At 38.7% G+C, this 21,928-nt stretch overlaps 3 protein-coding genes and 1 long non-coding RNA gene across 4 annotated transcripts; 2 read left to right on the forward strand and 2 right to left on the reverse strand.

Annotated features, from left to right (window-relative positions):
- Window positions 1-946: 946 nt before the first annotated feature.
- On the reverse strand, window positions 947-3,516 carry LOC141818464 (transcription factor MYBS3-like). The gene is made up of 3 exons (XM_074705956.1): window positions 3,216-3,516; window positions 1,919-2,115; window positions 947-1,804 (listed from the first exon to the last, which is right to left on the reverse strand). The coding sequence occupies exons 1-3, from the start codon at window positions 3,499-3,501 to the stop codon at window positions 1,280-1,282; spliced, it is 1,008 nt and encodes a 335-aa protein (XP_074562057.1). The 5' UTR covers window positions 3,502-3,516; the 3' UTR covers window positions 947-1,279.
- A 2,736-nt stretch (window positions 3,517-6,252) lies between these two features.
- On the reverse strand, window positions 6,253-10,472 carry LOC141818463 (uncharacterized). Its single transcript, XR_012600967.1, has 2 exons — window positions 10,366-10,472; window positions 6,253-6,537 (listed from the first exon to the last, which is right to left on the reverse strand). It is a non-coding gene; the product is annotated as an uncharacterized LOC141818463 (long non-coding RNA).
- Window positions 6,571-7,707, forward strand: LOC141818462 (transcription repressor MYB5-like). The gene is made up of 2 exons (XM_074705955.1): window positions 6,571-6,934; window positions 7,011-7,707. Exons 1-2 carry the CDS (start codon window positions 6,576-6,578, stop codon window positions 7,555-7,557), a joined length of 906 nt encoding a protein of 301 aa, XP_074562056.1. The 5' UTR covers window positions 6,571-6,575; the 3' UTR covers window positions 7,558-7,707.
- Window positions 10,473-12,684: 2,212 nt separating the features above from the next.
- Window positions 12,685-21,216, forward strand: LOC141818461 (azadirone synthase LFS-like). The gene is made up of 11 exons (XM_074705954.1): window positions 12,685-12,895; window positions 15,460-15,655; window positions 16,420-16,518; window positions 16,826-16,877; window positions 19,143-19,264; window positions 19,361-19,461; window positions 19,553-19,611; window positions 19,830-19,886; window positions 20,420-20,465; window positions 20,596-20,675; window positions 20,865-21,216. The coding sequence occupies exons 1-11, from the start codon at window positions 12,782-12,784 to the stop codon at window positions 20,944-20,946; spliced, it is 1,008 nt and encodes a 335-aa protein (XP_074562055.1). The 5' UTR covers window positions 12,685-12,781; the 3' UTR covers window positions 20,947-21,216.
- Window positions 21,217-21,928: the final 712 nt, after the last annotated feature.

Consider the following 21,928-nt stretch of genomic DNA (forward strand, 5'->3'; position numbering starts at 1 on the left):
CAATCAGATAATACTGTGGAAGCTAGTAAATGATAATATCTTGATCTCTATATTTGAGACTGACAATGAAATCTAGATTTACTAGTATATGTTGGAGTCCACTACTGCTGCTGGCAGGAGACCTAGCTTTCTAGTTGCACAAGTTAATTAATTCAGATGATATATTAACTCTACTTTGGATTCAATTGATAATATCCCTACTTTCTACAAATGTTAAATGCCAAAATATAGTAAATGTTTGAGATGACAAGGAAAGTGAAGCTATAAAGATATTGAAAACAAAAACATTAAAAAGGGTAAAGCAAACTAAGTCATACATAATATTTTCAATAAGCTAAATGTACTAGCATTTGTAATTGAGTGTGATGGACTAGTGTGGAATGCATCAAAGAAAAAATAAGACAAGACAACCACAAATGTATTTTTCAAGATGAATAAAACATAATCATCCTAACGAATCATATTTCTTTCATACAGTCTAAACAACTAGAAGAAAAATGGTGGAGCTGAGGAAGAGCAGCGGCTGGAGGCGGCAGCGACGGGTCTGAGGAAGGTTGATGAGGGAGATTGCCAAATGGCAAGGCAAATATGGGACTCATGAATCAGATATTGGGTTGCGAGTTCTACGGTATTGACGTGGTTGGAAGTTTGGGTGACTTCTTGAGAACTATGGAATTGGAACAACAGAAGAACTTTCGAGCCAAACTTTCAAATGTCGATTAGACCAGTACAGATGATGGACACACTGAGAGTTAACGTGAACATGAATTCTTCCTGTCCGCAGATGCATCGATGATGCCTCCCTGTGACAGAGCTGCTGAATAGCAGGCACAAAGAAGGTAACATGATCTGTATATGCATAGAGAAAACGGTGGTGTTGGATGCACAACTAAGGACATTAAGTCTGGGTATAGAAAACAACTTATATGAAAGGAATATGGTAGTTAGAAGCCTCAATGGACAGTGCAGAAACCTGGAATTGCATATCATAAGTTGCATTCAGTCCAAAGAAAATGCCACTAAATTTGTGCGACACAATATCAAGAGCATATCATAAAAGCTATTGAAAGAGCTAGGACAAAACAGTGTCTGGTTGCTCAAGATCATGAAAAGATGCCTTGTCATAATAAGAGTTTTAGCTCAGCTATTAACAGGCAGCTTTGGAACCAAAATATTGTCGATCTAGATTGTTACAAGAATGATTAGTATGGAGTTCATCAAAAGAGCAGAGCTAACAGTTGACAGCAGAGAAAGAATATGCATGGGGAGGATAAATGCCTTAGACTGCATGGATAGGGCTGCCACTACTTTGGTTCAGATCAGGCAGAGCAACAGAAGATTTAGTGTGAAAGGCAGACTGCGTTGAAGTAGAAGATCCTACTAATTTGAGGGAAAGAGCAGAAGGGTCTGGAAGGCAGACTAGGCCATCATCAATGCTGAGCTTGGACATGCCGACGACCTCCTCAACGTTTAGTGCTTCCTTTGGGACAACTGGAATTGGTTTTACGATCTCATGAGAATCCCTCATCTCTTCCTCTTTTGGAAGAGCAGTCAAGTTTGGAGTCCAAAATGATAATTGCATCGGAACGAAAGCAGTGTAGATTGCAGGTATCATTGTTATGGAGTTTTGATCAGGACGGATGCTTTCTGATAGTTCTGGGGCATAATTGATTGCTGAAGCTTCCAAAAGATTAGTTCCTTGTTTGCTGACATGCAGTGTTGCCGGGTGATTTGTGCTATTTGGTTCATTAGGAGGTGAATAGGGCCTCAGGCATTCCTCATGGACTGGGATTTGCCCAATTGGCTGCAAAATAGAAAAGAAGAGATAAAGATCAAGCTAGAAAATCTAAAACAACCTAGAATCTAAGAAAAACTAAAATGCAAGTGCAGTTTAAGGAAGCATAGAATTTTTCAGGACCATGTCAAATAGGCTCGAGCGTCTCTTTCTTCTTGATGCATTACTCTGTCGAATGAAATACTTCTGGGCATGGCTTGCAACTTGTGTTGGGGTCCTGGAAACAACAAAGTTACGAGCAATTCCACGCCAATCGCCTTTTCCTAGTTTTTGAAGACCCATAAGGAACATTAGATGCTCTTCTTCAGTCCATGGCACACCTGCGGTACAGCAGAGGAGTAATATTTTGGTTATAGTTAGCAATTTTGTTTAAAGACAACAAAACTGCAACTAGTGCAATTAAGAATGGTGTGTTTTATTATTGTATTTGAACAAATAGTGCTGGCTTTGCCTGGCACTCAAGTCACAGCATCATCTCAAAACCGCGAATAGCTATCCATAAGAATAACATCCCAACATCTTTGGACATAAAATAAGTGGCAATACAAAGTGATACTCTCAACCTCAAGATGATTGAATCGCATGTTGCTTTCAACCATGAAAATTTATAGGGATCAGGATGATGCTCAAGTGTCATCCAGAACCTAGCAACGGCAGTTTGTAAAATTACACTAAGATACTTGCATCCAATTATGACTTTAATGATTGTTATTGCTTATGCAAAACGTTGATCTTGCATCAAGCATCATAGTCATCCTGTGTAGAGTTATGGCAATCATGACATCCTCGGTCTGAATAGCTATGTGGTCAATAAACTCACCCCTCTTCCTTGATTCAACAATACATCTGCTGGGAATAGGTTCCTAGAAGGGCAGTATGAAAAAAATCCTAATCCGCTACAGGGACAGCATCTAGATGTGTGGCTGCACATCTATGCTTGTATCTATCTTTTACAAGGACAACAACAACAACCTTTATCCCACTAAGTGGGATCAGCATGGAGCACAGGTCAGTTTTCTAACAGAGAGTTTATTTACATGGACCGATCAAATGAGCCTCTTGATTTACATAAGCTTATTCTCGAGAGGAATTGCAGACATCTAGTCATTTGTTCTTCAATTCTGTTGCCAAATTACGTAAAAACAAAAAATAAAACAATAAATGATGGTAGGCAGACACGATTAACACCTGCACTCTGCACCCTGCATATGAGGTTGTCAGTGTGGCAACCAGGTGAGAACGAGTCCCATCGACATCGACTAGCCTTTGGGAGAAAATTGATGGTTTTTCGAAGATGACGGAATAGTTGGAGATCACAAGCAGAGACGGGACTGACATTCCAAAAAAAAAAGGGAAGAGGATTTCTCGATGAGCAACGAAGCAGAAAAGGTAAAATAAAAATTAGGGTAAAAGCTCGGACCTTTTTTTCGCCAAATCGAAGCGCTGGTGGCAGGGGCGTCATCGGATGCATAGCCCGCAACGGCGTCGGCGGGGTGTTCTCCTGCTGGATCGGCCGAGGGAGAAGCGCATGCGTTGGAAAGGACGACCGCGGAGGAAAGGCATCCCATGCTAGCGCTCTTCTTCATCGCCCCCACCCCCTCCGCGAGGCGAACCCCGAAGATCCGCACACCGCCAGCGGCGCCGCGGGACGGACACGTGCGCGAGTTGTGCCCGTTGTTGCTGCAGTGCGAGCACCGCCTTGCCATCTCCGCCGCTCGCCGGCGTAGGGGGGTCACGCGTGGCCGATGCCGCTTCGCCGGAGCACTCCCTTCTCACCTGCGGCGGGGCGCGATGAGCGAGAGACAACGTAACTGAAAGCCACTACGAGTAAACACTTTTAATACCAAAAAAAGAAACATTTATTTTACCCCCTCAACATTTAGATATTTTCAAAACGTATGCTTTTTTTTCAATTATGGAAATCGTTTGACGGTCGTAAAAATCCGAAGGGAACTTTAGAAAATCTGATATATTTTGGAGTAAAACAAATATTTCTTGAAAAAACACTCCATTTCTCCATAATTACAATAAAAAAACCGTGCATGTAAGTGAGCGGTCGAATTTCCAACGTCCATTTGACGCTTCATCGCCACCGTCCAAACCAGAGCGGGATCGTCGGTGGCGGCGGCGTTGACGTCATCTCACCGCGATGAAATCTAGGTGGATATAATTGGATAGGTTAAATACCGAATTAAGAAAAATGAGTAATTATTTATCTTTTATTTATCCTAGCAAAAATAGCAGTGTGATCTTAAATTCCCATCCATGAGATCCTTGTCCGCCATTGTCGAGGCAGGAGAACAAGAATTGGACGCCACCATCTGATTGGAGATTTTGTCCTGCAAATTTGATGGGAAAAAAAGGAAATACCTCAGAAAAGTGCTTTTAATTTAAAATTATATATCTTCTTGCAAGTATTATAAATGTATAGGGCTCTTCGATTGCGACATGAAATTAGAGTAGAAAAAATATAAAAAATTTTGATATATTATATATATATATATTATTTATATTTAAAATTTTGATATGTCAAAATTTTCAAAATGAGATTATATCATACTAAACTTTTTGAAATCAACATCGATATAAAACTCATTATTTTTTAATATTTCAATATATCAAATAAATTCTCTTATATATCATTCAATGCAGTGTTAATTTTGAAATAAATGTGGTGCTGATTTCAAAATTAACACCTGAGCTTCATAAAATCAACACCACATTATTGGTATTGTATTCTCCTAATTAATTTAATTGAAAATCAAATTAATTGATATTTTATGGATTTGATTTATTTAGTTTTTATTAGAAAGTTTAGTCAGTTTGATTAATTAGAAAAAAATTTTGATTTATTCAGTTTCAATATTTATCGGTTCGATTTTGAATTGATTGCTTTAACACCAACGTGATTTTCAATATAGACAATATTGTAAAACGATACCGTATCAAAATTTTGATATGAACGTATGAAATTTAAATCATATCAAAAATTCAGTATATCAAAATTTCAATATGTTAAATTTTCATATCGATATAAATTTCTTTATATAGAAATTTTCGATATGATATATGGTATCATATGTAAAATTTAATATACTATACCGAATGAGCCATATATGATACAATTAAACAGGAGTGATAATATTGATTAAATCTAGACAAAAAATGGAAAGGAAATTATGGGAATAGCCGCAAAGTTTGTTAGGAAAATATAAATGTCAAATGAATTAATTATCATTACACAATTGTTTTTTTTTATATAAAATAGTCAATGAATTAATCAATTCTTTTGTATATAGAGAGGTACTAAGTAAATGGATAATTCGTCTAGAGTTGACAATAAATAATTTCATTCAAACGTAGTTTTTTAAACAGTTTTTGGAGCTTTCTCTATGTGTTGTCCATGTGATTACTTACTAAGCTATCTTCAAAATAATACAAGAAAAAACTATCTTCTAAATAATATCTCACTTCCTAACAAATTGTGCTATATTATTTTTCAAATTTTCATCATATATAGTTAATTATTATATTTTATTTAAGTCAAACAATATTAATCTAATAATGTATTATTTATTGAACCTTCCTTACCATTGATTCACTCGAAATGAAGATTAGTAGATTAGGCATGAATCGAAGTCAAGGAGAAAACTAGCCATGACTCCGGCGCCGCCGAGATCATCACGATGGTCGATCGAGGCTTTCCTCGCCCTCGAGAGCCGTTTCTATAACCATAATTACTGAGTACTGCTACGCCTCTCTTCCGGCCGCCATGCTAGATGCTCTTCTGGGATCCTTATCCTTAACAAAGCAGGTTCGACGTTATTATTATACGTTTAACTTTGGCCAGTTAGTTGTACGTACGTACAGTACACCGATTCAGCTTTTAAGTATATATCTCTCAGTCTATCCACCGGAGTCGACATAGAAATGGCTTTAGATTCTCAGATTTTAGTCGACTACTAAGCTCTTTGAATGTGCTGCCAATAATTAGTATGATGAAAAAACTGAACTGAAAAGAAAAAACACGTAATATTCTTCTCCACTTCATCACAACATTTTGTAATATAATTCTTATTAGTCCTGCCTGCATGACTGTTTCAGATACTTAATTCACTGAACATACAAAAACCCCAGTTGATGAACCCTATCAAAGGATCGATAAGATCGTATGAAAATTGCCAATGAGTTGGTTAGGTTGTGTGTTAATGGTGCTGCTTTATACGTTGCACATTGTTTTAGTTCATTTCTGTAGTTCATTTCTGGCAATGCCATGTAATGCATGGGGATCAAACAATTTCGTCGTGATCGAGGTAGCTTCATATCATCAATATTGGTGTTTGAATCTCAGTGGCATTTGAAGCTCAGTTGAGAAGATGAAAGAAAACTAGATATCTACTGGCTTTAGTATTAGTGGCTAATTGGAATTAACACTACTGAAAGAAACACCGTGATCGTTAAGAATATGGAGGGAAAAAATTATTCTGCTAATTTTTCGTGGTAAAATAGACAGCGATTAATGAGAGAAAAAACAAAAGAGTCATGAACGAGCACCAGTGGATGGAGGAAATATTGGGATCTGCTGTTCTCAGTCGGCGGCGACACAAAGCACATGGGAGCTAACAAGCACCATTGGCGTTCGTCCAACGCTACGTTGCTGTCTTGGCCGACACTGCCGATCCCACTCTACAAGGATAAGCGTGGCTCCCACCACCATTCGGCCTCCCTTATGCATCCTTTGCCTGCAAGGAATCAATTAGTTTGCGAAAGCCAGATCGGAATGAGGAGGAGGAGCAATTCAACGGCGGCGACGGCGGCGGAGGGGAGATCGCGGCGTGGAGGAGGAGGAGAAGCAGCAGCAGCAGCAGGATCCGGCGGCGGGCTGAGGGCGCGCTGCAGTAAGAACGGGTTGAAGCGGGGCCCGTGGACGCCGGAGGAGGACGAGGCCCTGGCGAGCTTCGTGCGGCGGGAGGGCGAGGGCCGGTGGCGCACTCTGCCTGCCCGAGCCGGCCTCAGCCGCTGCGGAAAGAGCTGCCGACTCCGGTGGATGAACTACCTCCGCCCCTCCATCAAGCGCGGCCCCATCGCCCCCGACGAGGAGGACATCATCCTCCGCCTCCACCGCCTCCTCGGCAACCGGTACCGATCGTTCCCTTCTCTATCTCTTCCAAATCCAATCCTAACTTTGATCGAGAAGAACCAATTATGGCAACAGGTGGTCGCTGATTGCGGGCAGGATTCCAGGGCGCACCGACAACGAGATCAAGAACTACTGGAATACTCATCTCAGCAAGAAGCTTATCGGCCAAGGCATCGATCCGCGCACGCACAAGCCCTTGCCATCTCCCTCCACCCCTTCCACCGCCGCTGCACCACCTCGCCCTAACCCTAACCCTAACCCTAACCCTAAACCTTACCATGAAGCAGGAGCATCCGCCGGCGATATCCGGGCAGACATCTCCCCTCCTGACGACGACGGACGCTGGAAGGAGAGCGACCACGATCAGTTGATCGACGTCAACGTGGCCGAAGCTGGAGAGCGTCCAGAACCAGAACTGTTTGGCGTCAGCTTCGGCGAGGATAACATCTTCTCCTCCTTCCTCGACTCACTCATCAGCGACGGCGAAAACGATCACGTTAATGGCGACACTACTCCTGACGATCAATTTTGCTTCGTTTGGGAAAAGGACCTCGAGGCTAATCTAGATCTGGAGGACGATGCACACGAGCAGTTTCCAGGTGATCCTGATGCAGGAATCTGACTGATTTAAGCATGTTTAATTCATGTATGTGTGTACTGTAATAGATATATATTGTCGATCAATGCTTGAGAAACCGGTATCATGCATGAACTAAAGAACACAGCTTTGCTTCATTATGTTTATTAATGCAGCAATATTTCAACAATTGTCTCATCTTTTTATTTTTACTTTGAATTAATATAAAATTTTGTCTTGCTCAGTTGTTTGTGTTACATATTCACATAAAATGTGTAAAGATTTGATGCATTATTTTGCTACATACAACATAACTAGAGAAAATTAATATATACTTCCTCACTACAGGAATATGAAGGAAAATCAATACTCTATATATATATACTCATTAAAACTATATATAAATTGAATTCCAGGGTTTATTTGCTGTTTGGATGTTAAGGCTTCAGTCTAATGTAATGCCTTGTTTTCTGCATTGATCAAGTGCTATAAACATCCTTGTTCTGCTTAACTTTTAATTTGATTGTCCTTGGTTTTTAGTAAAACTGATTCTAGTTATGGATTGTTATAGTAACTAGGAATTCTAACTATAGACAATCTAAAATTGACTGTTATATTCGAAAAAAAAAAAAAATCAAGTACTATAGAGATAAATTTTGATATATATAGTTTCTAGTAGAACAAGCTAAGCACTCAAAAATATGAGAAATGGAGTTCTTGAAGGTCATGCAATGACCTTCACAAAAGTTCCTTGAATTTCATCTTAGATACATGATGCTTAGACCTTAAAATATATAGTGCAATTAAAATACTTTAATCTAATGTAAAGATTATAAAGTAGATGAATGAAGACACTTATTACAACTAAATGGCAACACCTATAAACTAATATAAATTTATATATAAAATTATTACATTAACGAAACTAATTTAAGATCTGTGTATAATAGATCTCATGATCTGTGTAAATTTGTTTTTTTTTTTTTGGCTTTTGTAAGATGATGTTGGGATACAGTCAAAATTTCACATTGAAAATATATGGAAAAGATTTTGAGGTCATAAGATGGAAGATATGAAGCTTTTTGGGTAAAGTCAAAACATAAAATCGCTTAGACCCAAAGTGGACAATATTATATCATTTTGGATATATATATGGATTCCATCGAATCTAATTATAACCGTCAATTTGGATTAGATTCGCCGGATTAGCTCGCTCCGCCAAACAATTTAGGCGGATTGAGTTGAAATTTTATTAACTTATTTTAAGATGGGTTGACTCCCCTAGGCCACGGCGGGTTTGGGTTGGCCCGCGGGTTGAGAAAGTTTATTAATCTATTTTAAATTTTAAAATTAAAGTAGAAAACTCAACAAATTAGTGGGCTTGATCGGTCTAAATTACAATTCAAGCTTAAAATTTTAACTTGACCAATTTAAACTATAATCTAAACTTAACATTTTTAATATTTTTTTTATTTTTTGACAGGCCCGTGGGTTAGTCTATCTAACCCGTAATCCACCTTCGGTTGGGTTGGAGATTTTTTAACCTATCAAGTTGGTGGGTCGGCTCGTCCCGTCTCACCATATGATGGGTTTTTAGTGGGTTGACCCGCCCTGCTATGGATTGGTCTGTTTGACAGCTTTAGATCTAACCATAGTATTAAAGCAAGTCTATGTGATGCTATGTGGGGACTCGTAAAAAGAATGATTGGGGGCTCCTAATAAGGGGATTGTTGGGACCGCTAAAGGGGACTCCCAATGGTCCCACTGGTCCCAGTGGTCCTTTTGGATAAAGCCCAAAAATAAAACTACGATGGTTTGGGTTCAAAGTGGACAATATCATATCGTTTTTGATATATATATGGATTCCATCATATAGCTATAACAGATTATGAGATTTTTTTAAGTAAAATTCAAAAATAAATCCAATACATGGAGAAGATCATAGACTTATAAGATGAATGAAAGATATCTACATTGATAAAAGATCTTTTGGATAAAGTCCAAAAATAAATCCAAGAGATAAGGATCTTTCTAATTTTGACGAGATTATTAAGATTAATTACAATCAAAATTCCACATTGAAAGATTTAAATCTAAATAATATAGGAAAAATATCATGAATTTATAAGATCGTCGCTGCTATATATTCTCCAAAAATACATTTTTTAACTCTTTTAAACGGATATTGTACTCCCATTCAACCCTACATGAGGGTCATCGATATCGACCATGCAAACTCCTTAGACACTTAATAGTTATTTTCAAATGGGTGAGGATGCCCTCTTAGTTTTGAAGGAGTTTAACACCTTAGTAATGATATCCACAAGAATCTCACATTGGAATGTTAGGTGGCAATCATATTCATGTTTGATCACCTTTCAGCTAGCTAAGGGATCACAAAGAAATCCATTAACATTAAGGCGATCATACAAAGAGTCTTTCTTTATTTGCATATGAAATGAATATTAAACCACTATTTGTTGTATCCACAACTCCTTTTTCAGAACTAGTGGTTGCCTTTTAAGAACTAGTCAGTCCCTGTATATCTCTCACCTGACCATCAACTATCCTGAAAAGCTCAACTCTCTGGCAAAGCCAACAGTAAAAAAATGCTATTATGAGCACTGAAATCTTGACCATTAGGTGTGCGTGTGCTCGAGATGAATGGTAGTTAGAGTCCATTACAACCATGCCTTTTGACTCTTATTCCAAATTCAAAATCTGAATACTGAAAACAGAGCACTCTTGCTAGCTATTGTTCTTGTACATGCATGAACTATCTAGCTATCACTTGCTGAAAGCACTACTTGGATCGAATTGGCTGGATACGAACTAAATAAACACAAAACTCACCTGTGAGCCTGTACTTCCATCGCCAGCCCCGTCGAGGTCGCCGGCCGATGAAGCTTCTTCATTGCCTCTCGAGCTGGTTTTGCAAAGGAAGGACCGTCGAGGTTTGGGATTTGATGGAGGACGGGAGGGAAGTGGAGCAGGCTTAAATTGGGGTTGGGGTTGCAAGGGAGGAGGACGGGTAGCTGAAGGAACGGACAGTCCGAACCATGCTTCCTGAGGCGACGCAGCGTCACAACCACCGTTCCACATGACGCGCTTCGCGGTGATAGGGACAAACAAGCAGCCGCGAAAGGAAGAAACAAAGATTCAGGCAGAGAAATGTTTTCGATAGGATCTGTAGATAGAGGATGAAGAAGGAGGATCGATCGTAAAATTAAGATGAAACAAAGATCATAATAATTAGCCGTACTATTTGTAATTTGTATTAATATAATTACATTATATAAATTTATAAATATAGTGAGACATTAGCTGATTATAACAAAAAAATTTGAGTGAATCGAAAGAATCAACAAGTTTTGAGGGCTAAGTGAAGTATCTACCTAACCTAATGCTCTATTTGGGAGGAGACCAGAAAAAACAGAGAATAGGGGAAATAAAGAAAAGTAGAATTTTACCTTATTTATTTTAAAATATTAATTATAAATTAATTTATCTATTTATGTATTTTATTTTTTCACCGTTGCTTCTCACATGCATCGTCACTCCTCATATAACATATGTCATTATCATCCGATATCCAACTGTTCATACTCTGTGATGTTGATGTCGACTTTCATTATAAATCTTTTCGAAGACAAGACTCAAGAGGACAGAGACATGTAATTTTAATTTTTTTTCTTCTTCTCTTCTAAAGATAGGAATTTATCTAAATAGTATGCATTGTCTATTTATTTTATGACTTTTTATATTTCAATTTCTATATACAATATTGATAGAATTTTATAATTTCTTATCCGGTCTTTTACATGCGTTGTCTTTTTTAAAATGTAAAGATATTTTTATAATTTTATATATTTAATTTTCATTTTTTTCAAATAAAATAATACATAATTACATTAACAAACCTTCCATCCCGTTCTAATAAGAAGAACATAAATATTTTACTTCCCCATAAACAAGAGAACATTGCTAGTTCGACCTTATTCAATTAATCGAGTCTGATCGATTTTATTCGGCTAATAAGATTGATTTTGATTTGATCGTGGGTTAAGTTGTATTATCTTTGGGACATAGTTGAGTTGGTTATTACACGATAAACTTATTGAAGTGGGTAAGAGTTTAATCTCGATAAAGGCAAGACAATGCCTTCCATGTAATGACTAATTATAATTTTTTGATTTACTTTCTTATAAATAATCATGAGATCAATTGTTGGGCGGCTGATTTCACCTTTACTAAAATGAGTCTGGTTGTAGTGTCTTTACCGTGAGCCAAAAAGCCTAAGAGGGTGAATGGATCCACCATGAATGATCCATTTAGTCCACAGCAAACGGCTCGTGGTAAAGACGCTCCAAATCCGTTGATGACTGAGGCTTTGCCAAAAAGCCTAAGAGGGTGAATGAGTCTACTAGATTGACTCATCTAGTTCGTAGGAACAACTACGATAAAGACATATCAAATCCGTTGACAGTTGACCACTTGTTAAAAGTGTGCAAATTGTTAGAGATGACTTTGGAGTTGCTGATGATTGGTGCCCACTGGGAGCTGGAGGAGGAGGCGCGGACACTACGGGCTGTGGAGGTAGACGGTGGATAGTCGTGGAGGATACGATCTCTTTTGGGAGGTGTTGCTGACATGCGACAGATGGTGGCTAGTCGTGGAGGATACGATCTCTTCTGGGAGATGTTGTTGACAGGCGCCAAGCTTTTGATGGGTGCCGATGCACAGCTCGGTGATGGATATGAGGACTGATGCAGAAGACGGAGGTCATGGTGATGACTGATGAGGTGACGTTCAGGTCACAGTGCTAGTGGTTCGTGATGCAAGACGAGATTACCTCACTGACTGCGAATGCCGGCAAGACGATTACATGGGCAGGGATACCTGCAATATATTGATAGAGTGTGAGACGTTTGATAGTGTTGGTACACATGTGAGCACATACATAATTTGCCATATCACTTACTCAGATTTAATAGTTCATCAGATATGATATGAGATAGCGTCATTGATTTCCTTGTATATGTGTGTTATTTTTTTTTTTTGATGATATATATATTTACCTTAGTAAAAAAAATAAAATGAGTCCGGTTGTAGGTTGTGTTTGTTAACCTAATTTGACTTGTTAGATGAAGGGCTGTGCCCGATCTGGTAAGCCCTTGTGACGCCAGCTGACTACTCGACGCAAGGTTGGGGGCGGCGGAAGAGAAAGCTACTTGGAAGCAGCAGGCGGCTAGAGAGTTGAGAGGGAAAAATGGCGAGTGCGCTGGAAGTGATCGTCGATGGATCGGCGCCGAAAACCACATTACTGAACTGCATCAGTCTCTCGGAGCCTGACATAACCAAATCCGTTTCCCTTCTCAAGCAGGTTACACCTCTATTAATGGATCTCGTTTTGCTTTATGATGTTCTTGATTAAGCGTCTATTTTACTCGCCAAAGATGAACAATCTGGCGCTTTTTTTTCGAATTTACTGTCAATTTGAGGTTCTGAATGTTTCCTTAGAACATGAAAGATACAGAGAATCTGACTAATAACAAAAACAGAAGAACAGCACAAGACATCAGTCAACCAAGTTGGAGAGTGAGAATCATGGGACCAATCTGCTTATCTGCGCCAGAAGGAGGAAAAAAGGGACACCACTTCTAGTTCAAAATCTCTAAAAGCAGAGACACAACTTCTGGTTTTGCTAAGTGCCCAAAGCATGACGGAATCTTTCCGGTGAATATCTGAACATGCTGTCACATCTAGAAGTTCAGATCATGTTCATCCAAGCTTGAATTAGAGAATCTCCCATCTTCACTTGTTTCTTATTGTTTCTTGCTCCCGAATCCTGCTAGTTGACAAAAGAAAAGGGGGAGTTCTACCATCCGAGCCTGGCATGAGTAGCTAGAGCTAAGTTGCAACTAACCATAAGGAGCAATGTGGTTTCAGGAATAGAAGAATTACACAGGACACACAAAACTCATCCGAAAGAGGGACATGCTTGTGAGATAATCTAACCTTGGTATTAATTCGACCCAAGAAGAACCAACTAGGAGAAAATTTGAACTTTCTTAGGAGCACATGAGTTCCATATTGATATAGTATTGCAGCTCGCACCTCCACAGGCAGTAAAATCTCATAAGCTGAACTCATTTTGAACACCCCTTGGCTATTCCATCTCCAGATGTGCTGCTGCTCCACTCCATTCAAAGCAAGACATCTAACATACTTTGAGAGGGAGGTCAGTTCGTAATCTTTCAAAGGTGAAGGGAAATCCTCCTAGTATAGACTGAATACTGAAATCTTTGACCTGCTTCCTGTTGGCATCACAGGTGGCGAACAAATTGCGAAGGTGTCTACTCAACACAAACCCATCTGCCCATTTCACAAACCAGAACAAGAATTCGCTGTGACTTCCTACATCAGTTGTGAGCCCTAAGAAATCAAAATCGTGCTCCTTCAAACAACTTCTCTACAATCATCCATTCTGAAGCTTTAAGTATGAAAGACACAATAATTAAGTCCAAGGTAGTGCTAAGAAAGCACAGGTTTAGTCAGTCAAATTCACCACTATCTATAAACTAGTGCAAAGTTAAATATTTTTAGATTAAGAATTCCCAATCCACCATGAAGCTTAGTCCTGCAGATGATGCTCCATGAAACCAAGATCTTAGCTCTTGAAGAAACGTCCATGCCTTGATGCCAAAGGAAGTTCACTTTAATCCTATCAATAGCCTTAATAACCCAAGATGTAAAGATAAAGACAGAAGTAGAAAAGAGAGTCAAAGAGGAGAGTGTGTTGTTGATGAGTGTCAATTGGCCTTAAGAGTGATAAGAAAGTCTTTTGCCAAGGCACCAACCTCCTGTGAACTTTTGCAATCAGCCCATCCTAATAATCTTTAGGAGGCCTACCTAAGCCTAATTAGAGTCTAAAGCATGATTGTAAGAATTGACTGATTCAGATTCAAAGTGGTCAAGTTGGATTGGGATGGGCTGATTCCAAGTGAGATCTTGGAACACCCCTCCGAGAAGTGATAAAAAGATAGATCTAGAGTCTTACCTATGATTTCTAGCGAGCATTTTGGAAGAAGAAGCTCCTTGAGGCAATTTAGATTTTGCATCGTGGCAAGGGGAAGAGGCAAGAGTAGGATGCCAATGTCAATGTTTGTTTTCTAGCTCTCTCAAGGAGGAAGAAGACAATGGTCTCTTCTTCTTATCTTCTTCGAGTCATCACATTCTTAAGGAGGAAGGTGAAGGCAACCTCTTCATTAGTTCATATTTGTGAGTTGCGAACTTGTGACTCTTGTAACTGTGTGGCTATATCATCTCCCAATTCTCTTTAGTGAGATTATACACTTTATTGAGAGTAGACTTTTGACCTTCACTAAAACTATATGAATTTATTTTTAATAAATTGTGACCCCTACTAAAATTGAATTTTGATAGGAAATACTGGAAGTAAAAGGTTTTAGGCTTAGTGAAGTAAAGACATAATATATGAAATTTAAGTTTTGTAGTAGTACACATAGGAAGACACTTGTTAAGATAGGAGATGACTAGTTACTTGTAACTAAGAGCTTTAAGTATCTAAGTTCATTTTTGCAAAAGGATGAAGCATTGATAGAGATGTTTTACATTGGATATAAGCAGGATGATTGAAATAGACGAGGGTGTCAAGGGGGTTCTTTGTGATTGTAAGGTGCCTCTAAAGCTTGAAGGGAAGATTTATAAAACAACGGTTAGACTTGATATATTATATGAAGCTCAATGTTGGACTATAAATTGATCACATAAGCAGGAGATAAGAGTCGCAAGAAGAGGATATTAAGGTGAATTTGCAGATTTATGAAGATAGACATGAGAATATTAACATGGGCTCCTTTTTATTTTTTTGCTTTCCCTGCTTTTCTGGCTTCTTAATATATATTCTCATTATCTGTTGGACAGGCGTGCCTAGAGTCTGGATTTTTTTATGTGATTGATCATGGAATTGACCAAGGGCTTATGGAAGAAGTTTTTAGGCAGAGTCAGAAATTTTTTGATCTACCTTTACATGAGAAAATGAAACTGCTCCGAAACAAGAAACATCGAGGTTATATACCTTTTCTAGACGAGACTTCGAATCCAGGAAATCAAATAAGTGGTTGGTACTTTATTTTTTCTTGTTCACTTTTTTCCATTCTTCTTGTTAAGGTTCATTTCTTGCCTCTAACCCTTTGTAGGCTTTGCTTGCTAGTTATTGAGAAAATTAGTATATGGCTTGATTTGGACAAAAGTTGAAGCTTGAGCAACTGAAACCTGTGTATCTTTCTGCTTATCTGCATTCAGTTCACAATTTGATGCTTTTAGTTGTACTTTTTTGCTTCATTTGAAGGATTGATGTTTGTATCAAATTGCCTTCTGCTTAGTTTTTGTATGATCGATCATATGCAGATCTTTTACTCATCGTAGTTTTCCTACACTTTCTACTCCATGAAATGCATCATCCACATGTGAATTGCATAACTCAGTTTTATCTATTGCTTAACTGAAGAAGCTGTTTGAATATGCTATGCAATTGTGAAAATTTGGCAACTGAGCTATATATATTATTTTACTTTCACGAAGCAGTATCTTTGTGGGTTAAAAGAACACCTTCCACAAGTGATCCTAAAAGCTGTTTGATTTGCTTTTAGGACTGTTAAATCCCATAAAGACTGCATCTTTGCAAATGATCTTTTGAAAAGAAAAAGCTAATATAGCCTAATAATGAATCAATCAAATTTATATGGCTGCATGACATCCATCGCTTAATATTTTGAAAACAGCTTTGATCTAGAAGTTGAAATTTCTGCAGATGCTTTTCTTATCTTGATTATCATTATTAACATTTGTCTTAATACAAACTTATTGTTCTCTTTGTTCTAGGTGATTATAAGGAAGGATACCATATTGGTATTGAAGTGCCTGAAGATGACCTAAACGCAGAAAAACCATTCTATGGACCAAATTTATGGCCATGTACAGGTAAGTTGTCTGCTTCTTATCACCTATCACTTTGCTAACTCATGGAAGTAGATTTGGCTTTGACTTCTTGACTACTTTCTTTTGGATGTTTTTTTACGAGAGTAGCTACATATAAGGTTTATTCAAATGCTATGTTTGCTTCACCTACTGGATTTTCTTGTATAGTGTAGTTTTATGTACAGGAGCATTCTTTTTTCCCAAGGAGCCAAGAATTTACTCTTTGAAGTGGTTTTAATGAACTGGTTAATGGGGACCGTATCTGAAAATTTTCAAATTTCTATTCTGATTTCATGTTTTCTCTCTGAAGATATATTACCTGGATGGAGGGAGATTATGGAGCAGTATCATAAGGAGGCACTGTAAGTGTTTCTCTTCAATTTAACATGGTGATGATATCATGTTTCAGTGCCTTAATCACAAACTTTGAGATTGAAGATTTCAATATGCCATCTGTGTAGATAAACATAGACTATAAAAGAGTTGCTGCATAACATATTGCTTCCTTAAGACTATAATTAATCATCAGTGTTTATGTATGTCACCACCACCCGAGAAAACTCCTAGAGGAAAGGAACTAAGTGTCCTTTATTTGAGCAATATTTCTTTGGTGCTTCACTTCATTGGCATGCACTGTGGATTTATTGGGATTCTTCGCCCTTTCTTTTCAAAGTGGATTGCAGTCTATCACCTAAGTTCCACCATGGAGCTGTATAGGCTAAGAACCTAAAGCCAGCATTTTATTAGAAATTAAATTTTGTTACTTTTTAAATTTTTGTGAAAACAGTAGCACTTATCTTCATGGATATGCAGTTACTATATGACCATTGACCATGAAGAATGCAAGGTATAAGATCGTGCAAGGCAGAGTGCTCATAGTGACCTGTGATAATAAGAAGGCAGAATGTACAGGAGAAGAATCACACTGACCATTCTTTGATAACGTCAGATGATCTCTTCTGCCGCAAAGAGAATGAATCTTTATATAACTCATAAGAGGGTCGCCTCGGGCAAGGACTCAGGCAAGAGAAAAGGAATAGTGTGAGTGCATGTATGAGACCTTAGCTTTAGAGAGCACGCTAGGGTGTGATCCGAATCATATTCAGAGCGGCCAGCCTCATGCTGATCAGGAAATTCCACTCTGTCAATTCAAGGCTCCCCACAAGAGTGCACATGGGACTAGAATCCTCTCACCAAATCCATGAATGTAGGATGCCGCATGTCTTGATACCTGAACGACCCTAGTCTTCTGTCTATAGCATCCCGACAAGTTCATAGAAGGGGAGTCCAACTACTGAGAGCATCAGAATTGCGAGCACTAATTGCTGCTATCCTACTTCCAAGGTACTGAGTTGGTTCAGCTGCGGGAGAGGTTCTCAATGGTCCACAGACCGGGCTGGCTTGATCTGCTTCTTTTTCTTTTGCTGGAGCCGAAGATTCACATTCAAATGCCTGGGTATATTAAATTGAGTGTCACAAATCTCTGATCCACCCTGAGGGGATATGTGGTAGGCTCGAGTTAGTCGACCCCTTCCCTTGGCACCACTAAGAGATCACACTAAGAGATCAGATCCCCCCTTAGGCTTAGGTCCTTCAAGGGTAGAGTGAATCTTTTTAATATAGCTTTTGATGCTAGAATTGACTATGATTGGGATACATCCGGACAGTAAGATAAATAGATGACATTGCTTAAGTCGTGAATGGGACAAGATAATCTACATTCAAAAGCAGGTCTAGTGCCCGAGTCTGATATTATAAGTCAATCCCCTCGTCCCCTTATGGGATAGCGCGAGCAACAATAGAATTGCCTTCCCCTCATCCCTCAATTCTTTGTAGTTGTAGAACGTCCCTCTCACTTCTTTGTATAAGTTCCCTCTTGCGCAAACTACCTAAGCTAAGTCAAGGTGCGGAGCGAGTTCGATCTGTTCTTTCGTCCATCTTCTCTCAAGAGCTTCTTCAGCATTTATAAAAGAAGACTGAGAAGTAGAAATAGGGGGAAGCTTTCTCACCCAGACCCCATACATAAGTGGAACAAGACACTCAAATGGTAGAAGACATCTGTCAGTCTTGACTCCTAGCTTGACTCCTAACCTACTTTGAGTTGGCTTTACCCTTTGAGCTCTTCTCAGTGAGATCCCTAGTTTCCAGGAATGGAGTAGCAGTGGCGGACCGACTCTGGAAATCCTAGGACCAGGTGGATTCATTTGATTCCTTGGGTTCACTGCCCTCACGGTCAGCAGCTGGACATGGGAAAAGTGTAGAGAAGCCCTTCCACGTGTCGAAATGCACTTTTATATCTGCCCCCGGGGAGCTTTTTTCTTTACCATTCATTTGGGCGGGACTCAACCTTGTACTCAGGCCCCCTTAAGCTAAGCATCAGCTGCGGGGGTCTGCTAGCTCTGGCTTGGAAGCGCTCACCTGCAGAGAAAGACTACTAGAAGGTTAGGTAAGAAGGAACCGGAAATCGGATTTTGGTCTTCCAAATCCGCAGGTAAGAAGGAACTGCGGGGGTCTGATAGAAGTGTAGTTCTTCCAAATATTTTTTTACCCCACTATATAGATTTATAGGTGCTAATAGTTGAGCAAGATGGGATTTTGGTCTGATAACTATCTATTCTTTCACTCAGGAGGGTGCTAAGAGCAGTTGCTAGAATCATAGCCCTTGCACTTGACTTAGATGCTGGTTTTTTTGATAAGCCAGAAATGCTCGGCGAGCCTATTGCAACTTTGCGGCTCCTACACTATGGAGGTATGAAAGCAAGAGTTCAGGTCATGTCCTAGTCTTATGTTTGTGGAATTCTTGCTGATGCAACACATGCCATGATGGTGTTTTTCTAACTATCAGGTAAAGTATCATGTCCTGAAAAAGGAATATTTGGAGCTGGAGCACATTCTGATTATGGATTAATAACTCTATTGACAACTGATGATGTGATGGGTCTACAAGTGAGTTCCAAGTACCAAAACCATTAAGTATAAACTCCCATATGCTTCTAATGTTCTATGATTTAATTAGGTTTTTTTTCTTATGGCACAGATATGCAAGGATAAAGATGCCAGGTCTCAGGTGTGGGAATATGTGGCACCAGTCAGTGGGTTAGTTCTTCGTCATCTATAAGCTTTAACAACACCTCATTAGTAGTCTAAAAATTGTCTCTAGCTGATTTTTTTTTGAACTCACCAATATCCGTGTGTATCTTTCCTTTGATGTACTTAATGCAAAGGTTCTATTCGATATGTTGTACATCTTGTGCATGAAAGATTTTGTCTAAAATTCACCTTTGTTACTAGCTTATTTTCCATGTTTGTTGCAGAGGGTTCATTGTCAATCTTGGTGACATGCTAGAACGTTGGAGTAATGGGATTTTCAGGTAATCTAATATTCCACATGCCGGATAGCTCGTGTATTTATTCATAAGGTGATTGATAACTAATTTGGTTTAATCGTCTATATTTTATCTGGAAAAAGGAAATTTTCAATTACAAATTTGTTGATTAATAATGTAACCTATAATGTCATAAAATTTTCTATATCTCTATACTTGTTGATAAAATAATATAAATAACAATATTCTTATGGAGTCTTTTTGTGGTGCTATTTGGACTCTTGTAATCTCCTTAGTGAAGTTGGAAAATCATCTGAATTTTCTGGTGTCAGAGATTGAAACGCACGATAATGTAAGAAAAACTATTTTATTCATATTATTATCTTCAAGTTTTAACTAATATCCAACGGATAAGGCAAATGATACATTGGAAGAAAAAATACTGAGGAATGATATATTCGAAGAAATTTTTTGACCCTTATTGATTTCTCCTGTTGTATACATGTTTATTTTGCTTATCCAATGTCATCTAGCATCTGCAAAAACAAGCATCGACATTCTTATTATTTGACATGCAGGTCCACTATGCACAGAGTAGTTCTGGATGGGAGGGAACGCTATTCGGTAGGACATTTATTTCCTCAATCTCTATTTGTTCAAGGGAGTTGATTAGATATTTGCTTCAACACAGTTTGTGACAGTATTGGAAATTGGAATACTCTGCTAACTGAGTGGTCTACTTCCATTGGAACAGATCGCTTATTTTGTGGAACCAAGCCATGATTGTCTTATTGAATGCTTGCCGACTTGCCAATCTGAGGCAAACCCCCCCAAGTAAGTTCCACTCTAGCATGACATACCTCCGAGTGAAGACTTTATTCCTTGTGAAGTTGATTAAAACTTAAAGTGTTTGCATCTGATGATGAAATGTGGAAGCAATGTATAATCTTTCTTTTTTTTTCAATGACCGAGAATTTATTCACTGCACTAACGTTTTAATGGTTGCATGACCTTATCGATCAGGTTCCCTCCAGTGACTTGTGCTGCATACATTCTCCAAAAATACAAAGATACCTATTCAGACGTGAGCATATATCAGCGTTAGAGTTGGATCCAACAAGATAGAGGACATGGAGGCGTCCTCAAGTCAGGTTGTAAAAACTGCAGGTTGCCAAGGTCTACGCAATGCCGCCTTCATCCAGACGGTGCACAATAATGGTATTTGTTCTTTTCACTCTGTCAGTTCTCGACATGTATGACAAGATTTGCTGTGGTCGTACAAGTGTGCCATTTTCCTGTGTTTTATTCATAAAACTTGCCTCCTCTCTTAACCTTTGGAAAGATCAACTCTTTGATTTAATCAATTTATCTATTACCAGTGTTTTTCTTTTATATAGCTTAATGGCAAATAGTTGGACAAGCACGGTTTCATGATGTCAAGGATATCCTAATTTTATGATATGGAACCCAAGTTTGGTTAAAAATGACTTTAGTTGAAAAGAGGATAAATATCACACTAAAAAAATGCCAAGGTCACTGATATCTATTATGTGTTGTAAATCTCTCTTTCTATGCCCTTGTACGTTAAGAATTCTTTTGCCTTTGAATTAGTTGATCGTATTGCTGGATAATTTGCACCCCTAACTAAATGGATGCAAACCTATTGAACTACAAACTATCTTCTCTTATCGGAAACATTGTAGAACAGATGGCTCTTGACACAATGCATAGTCCAGTTTTAAAACACTGGTTCCGACTCAGAGAGCAAAAACCACAGGAGAAGGTTCCTCAATTTGTGGAGGCCCAACAGCCAATATGTGGGTGTTCAGTTAACAGACAGGTATTGTTTTAACTTCTTGTTCTTGTGTATATCATGTTGTTTATTAGGGCAGAAGAGAATGGAAATTTTGTATTCCTGATTGCTTTTGAGGGAAGAAGATAGTGAAGGCAAAATACGTACGAAATCCTTTCTTTTGGGTTGGGGGGGGGGGGGGGGGGGGGGGGGGGGGGGGGGGGGGGACATTTCACTCTATGGTTTTAAGCACCATATATAACTTATAAGAAAAATAAATACAAGTTGATCATTT

The sequence above is a fragment of the Curcuma longa genome, unplaced genomic scaffold (assembly GCF_044706935.1).
Source record: "Curcuma longa cultivar G26 ecotype Majalengka, Jawa Barat unplaced genomic scaffold, ITB_CL_G26_1.1 contig_24898, whole genome shotgun sequence".
Classification (NCBI taxonomy): domain Eukaryota; kingdom Viridiplantae; phylum Streptophyta; class Magnoliopsida; order Zingiberales; family Zingiberaceae; genus Curcuma; species Curcuma longa.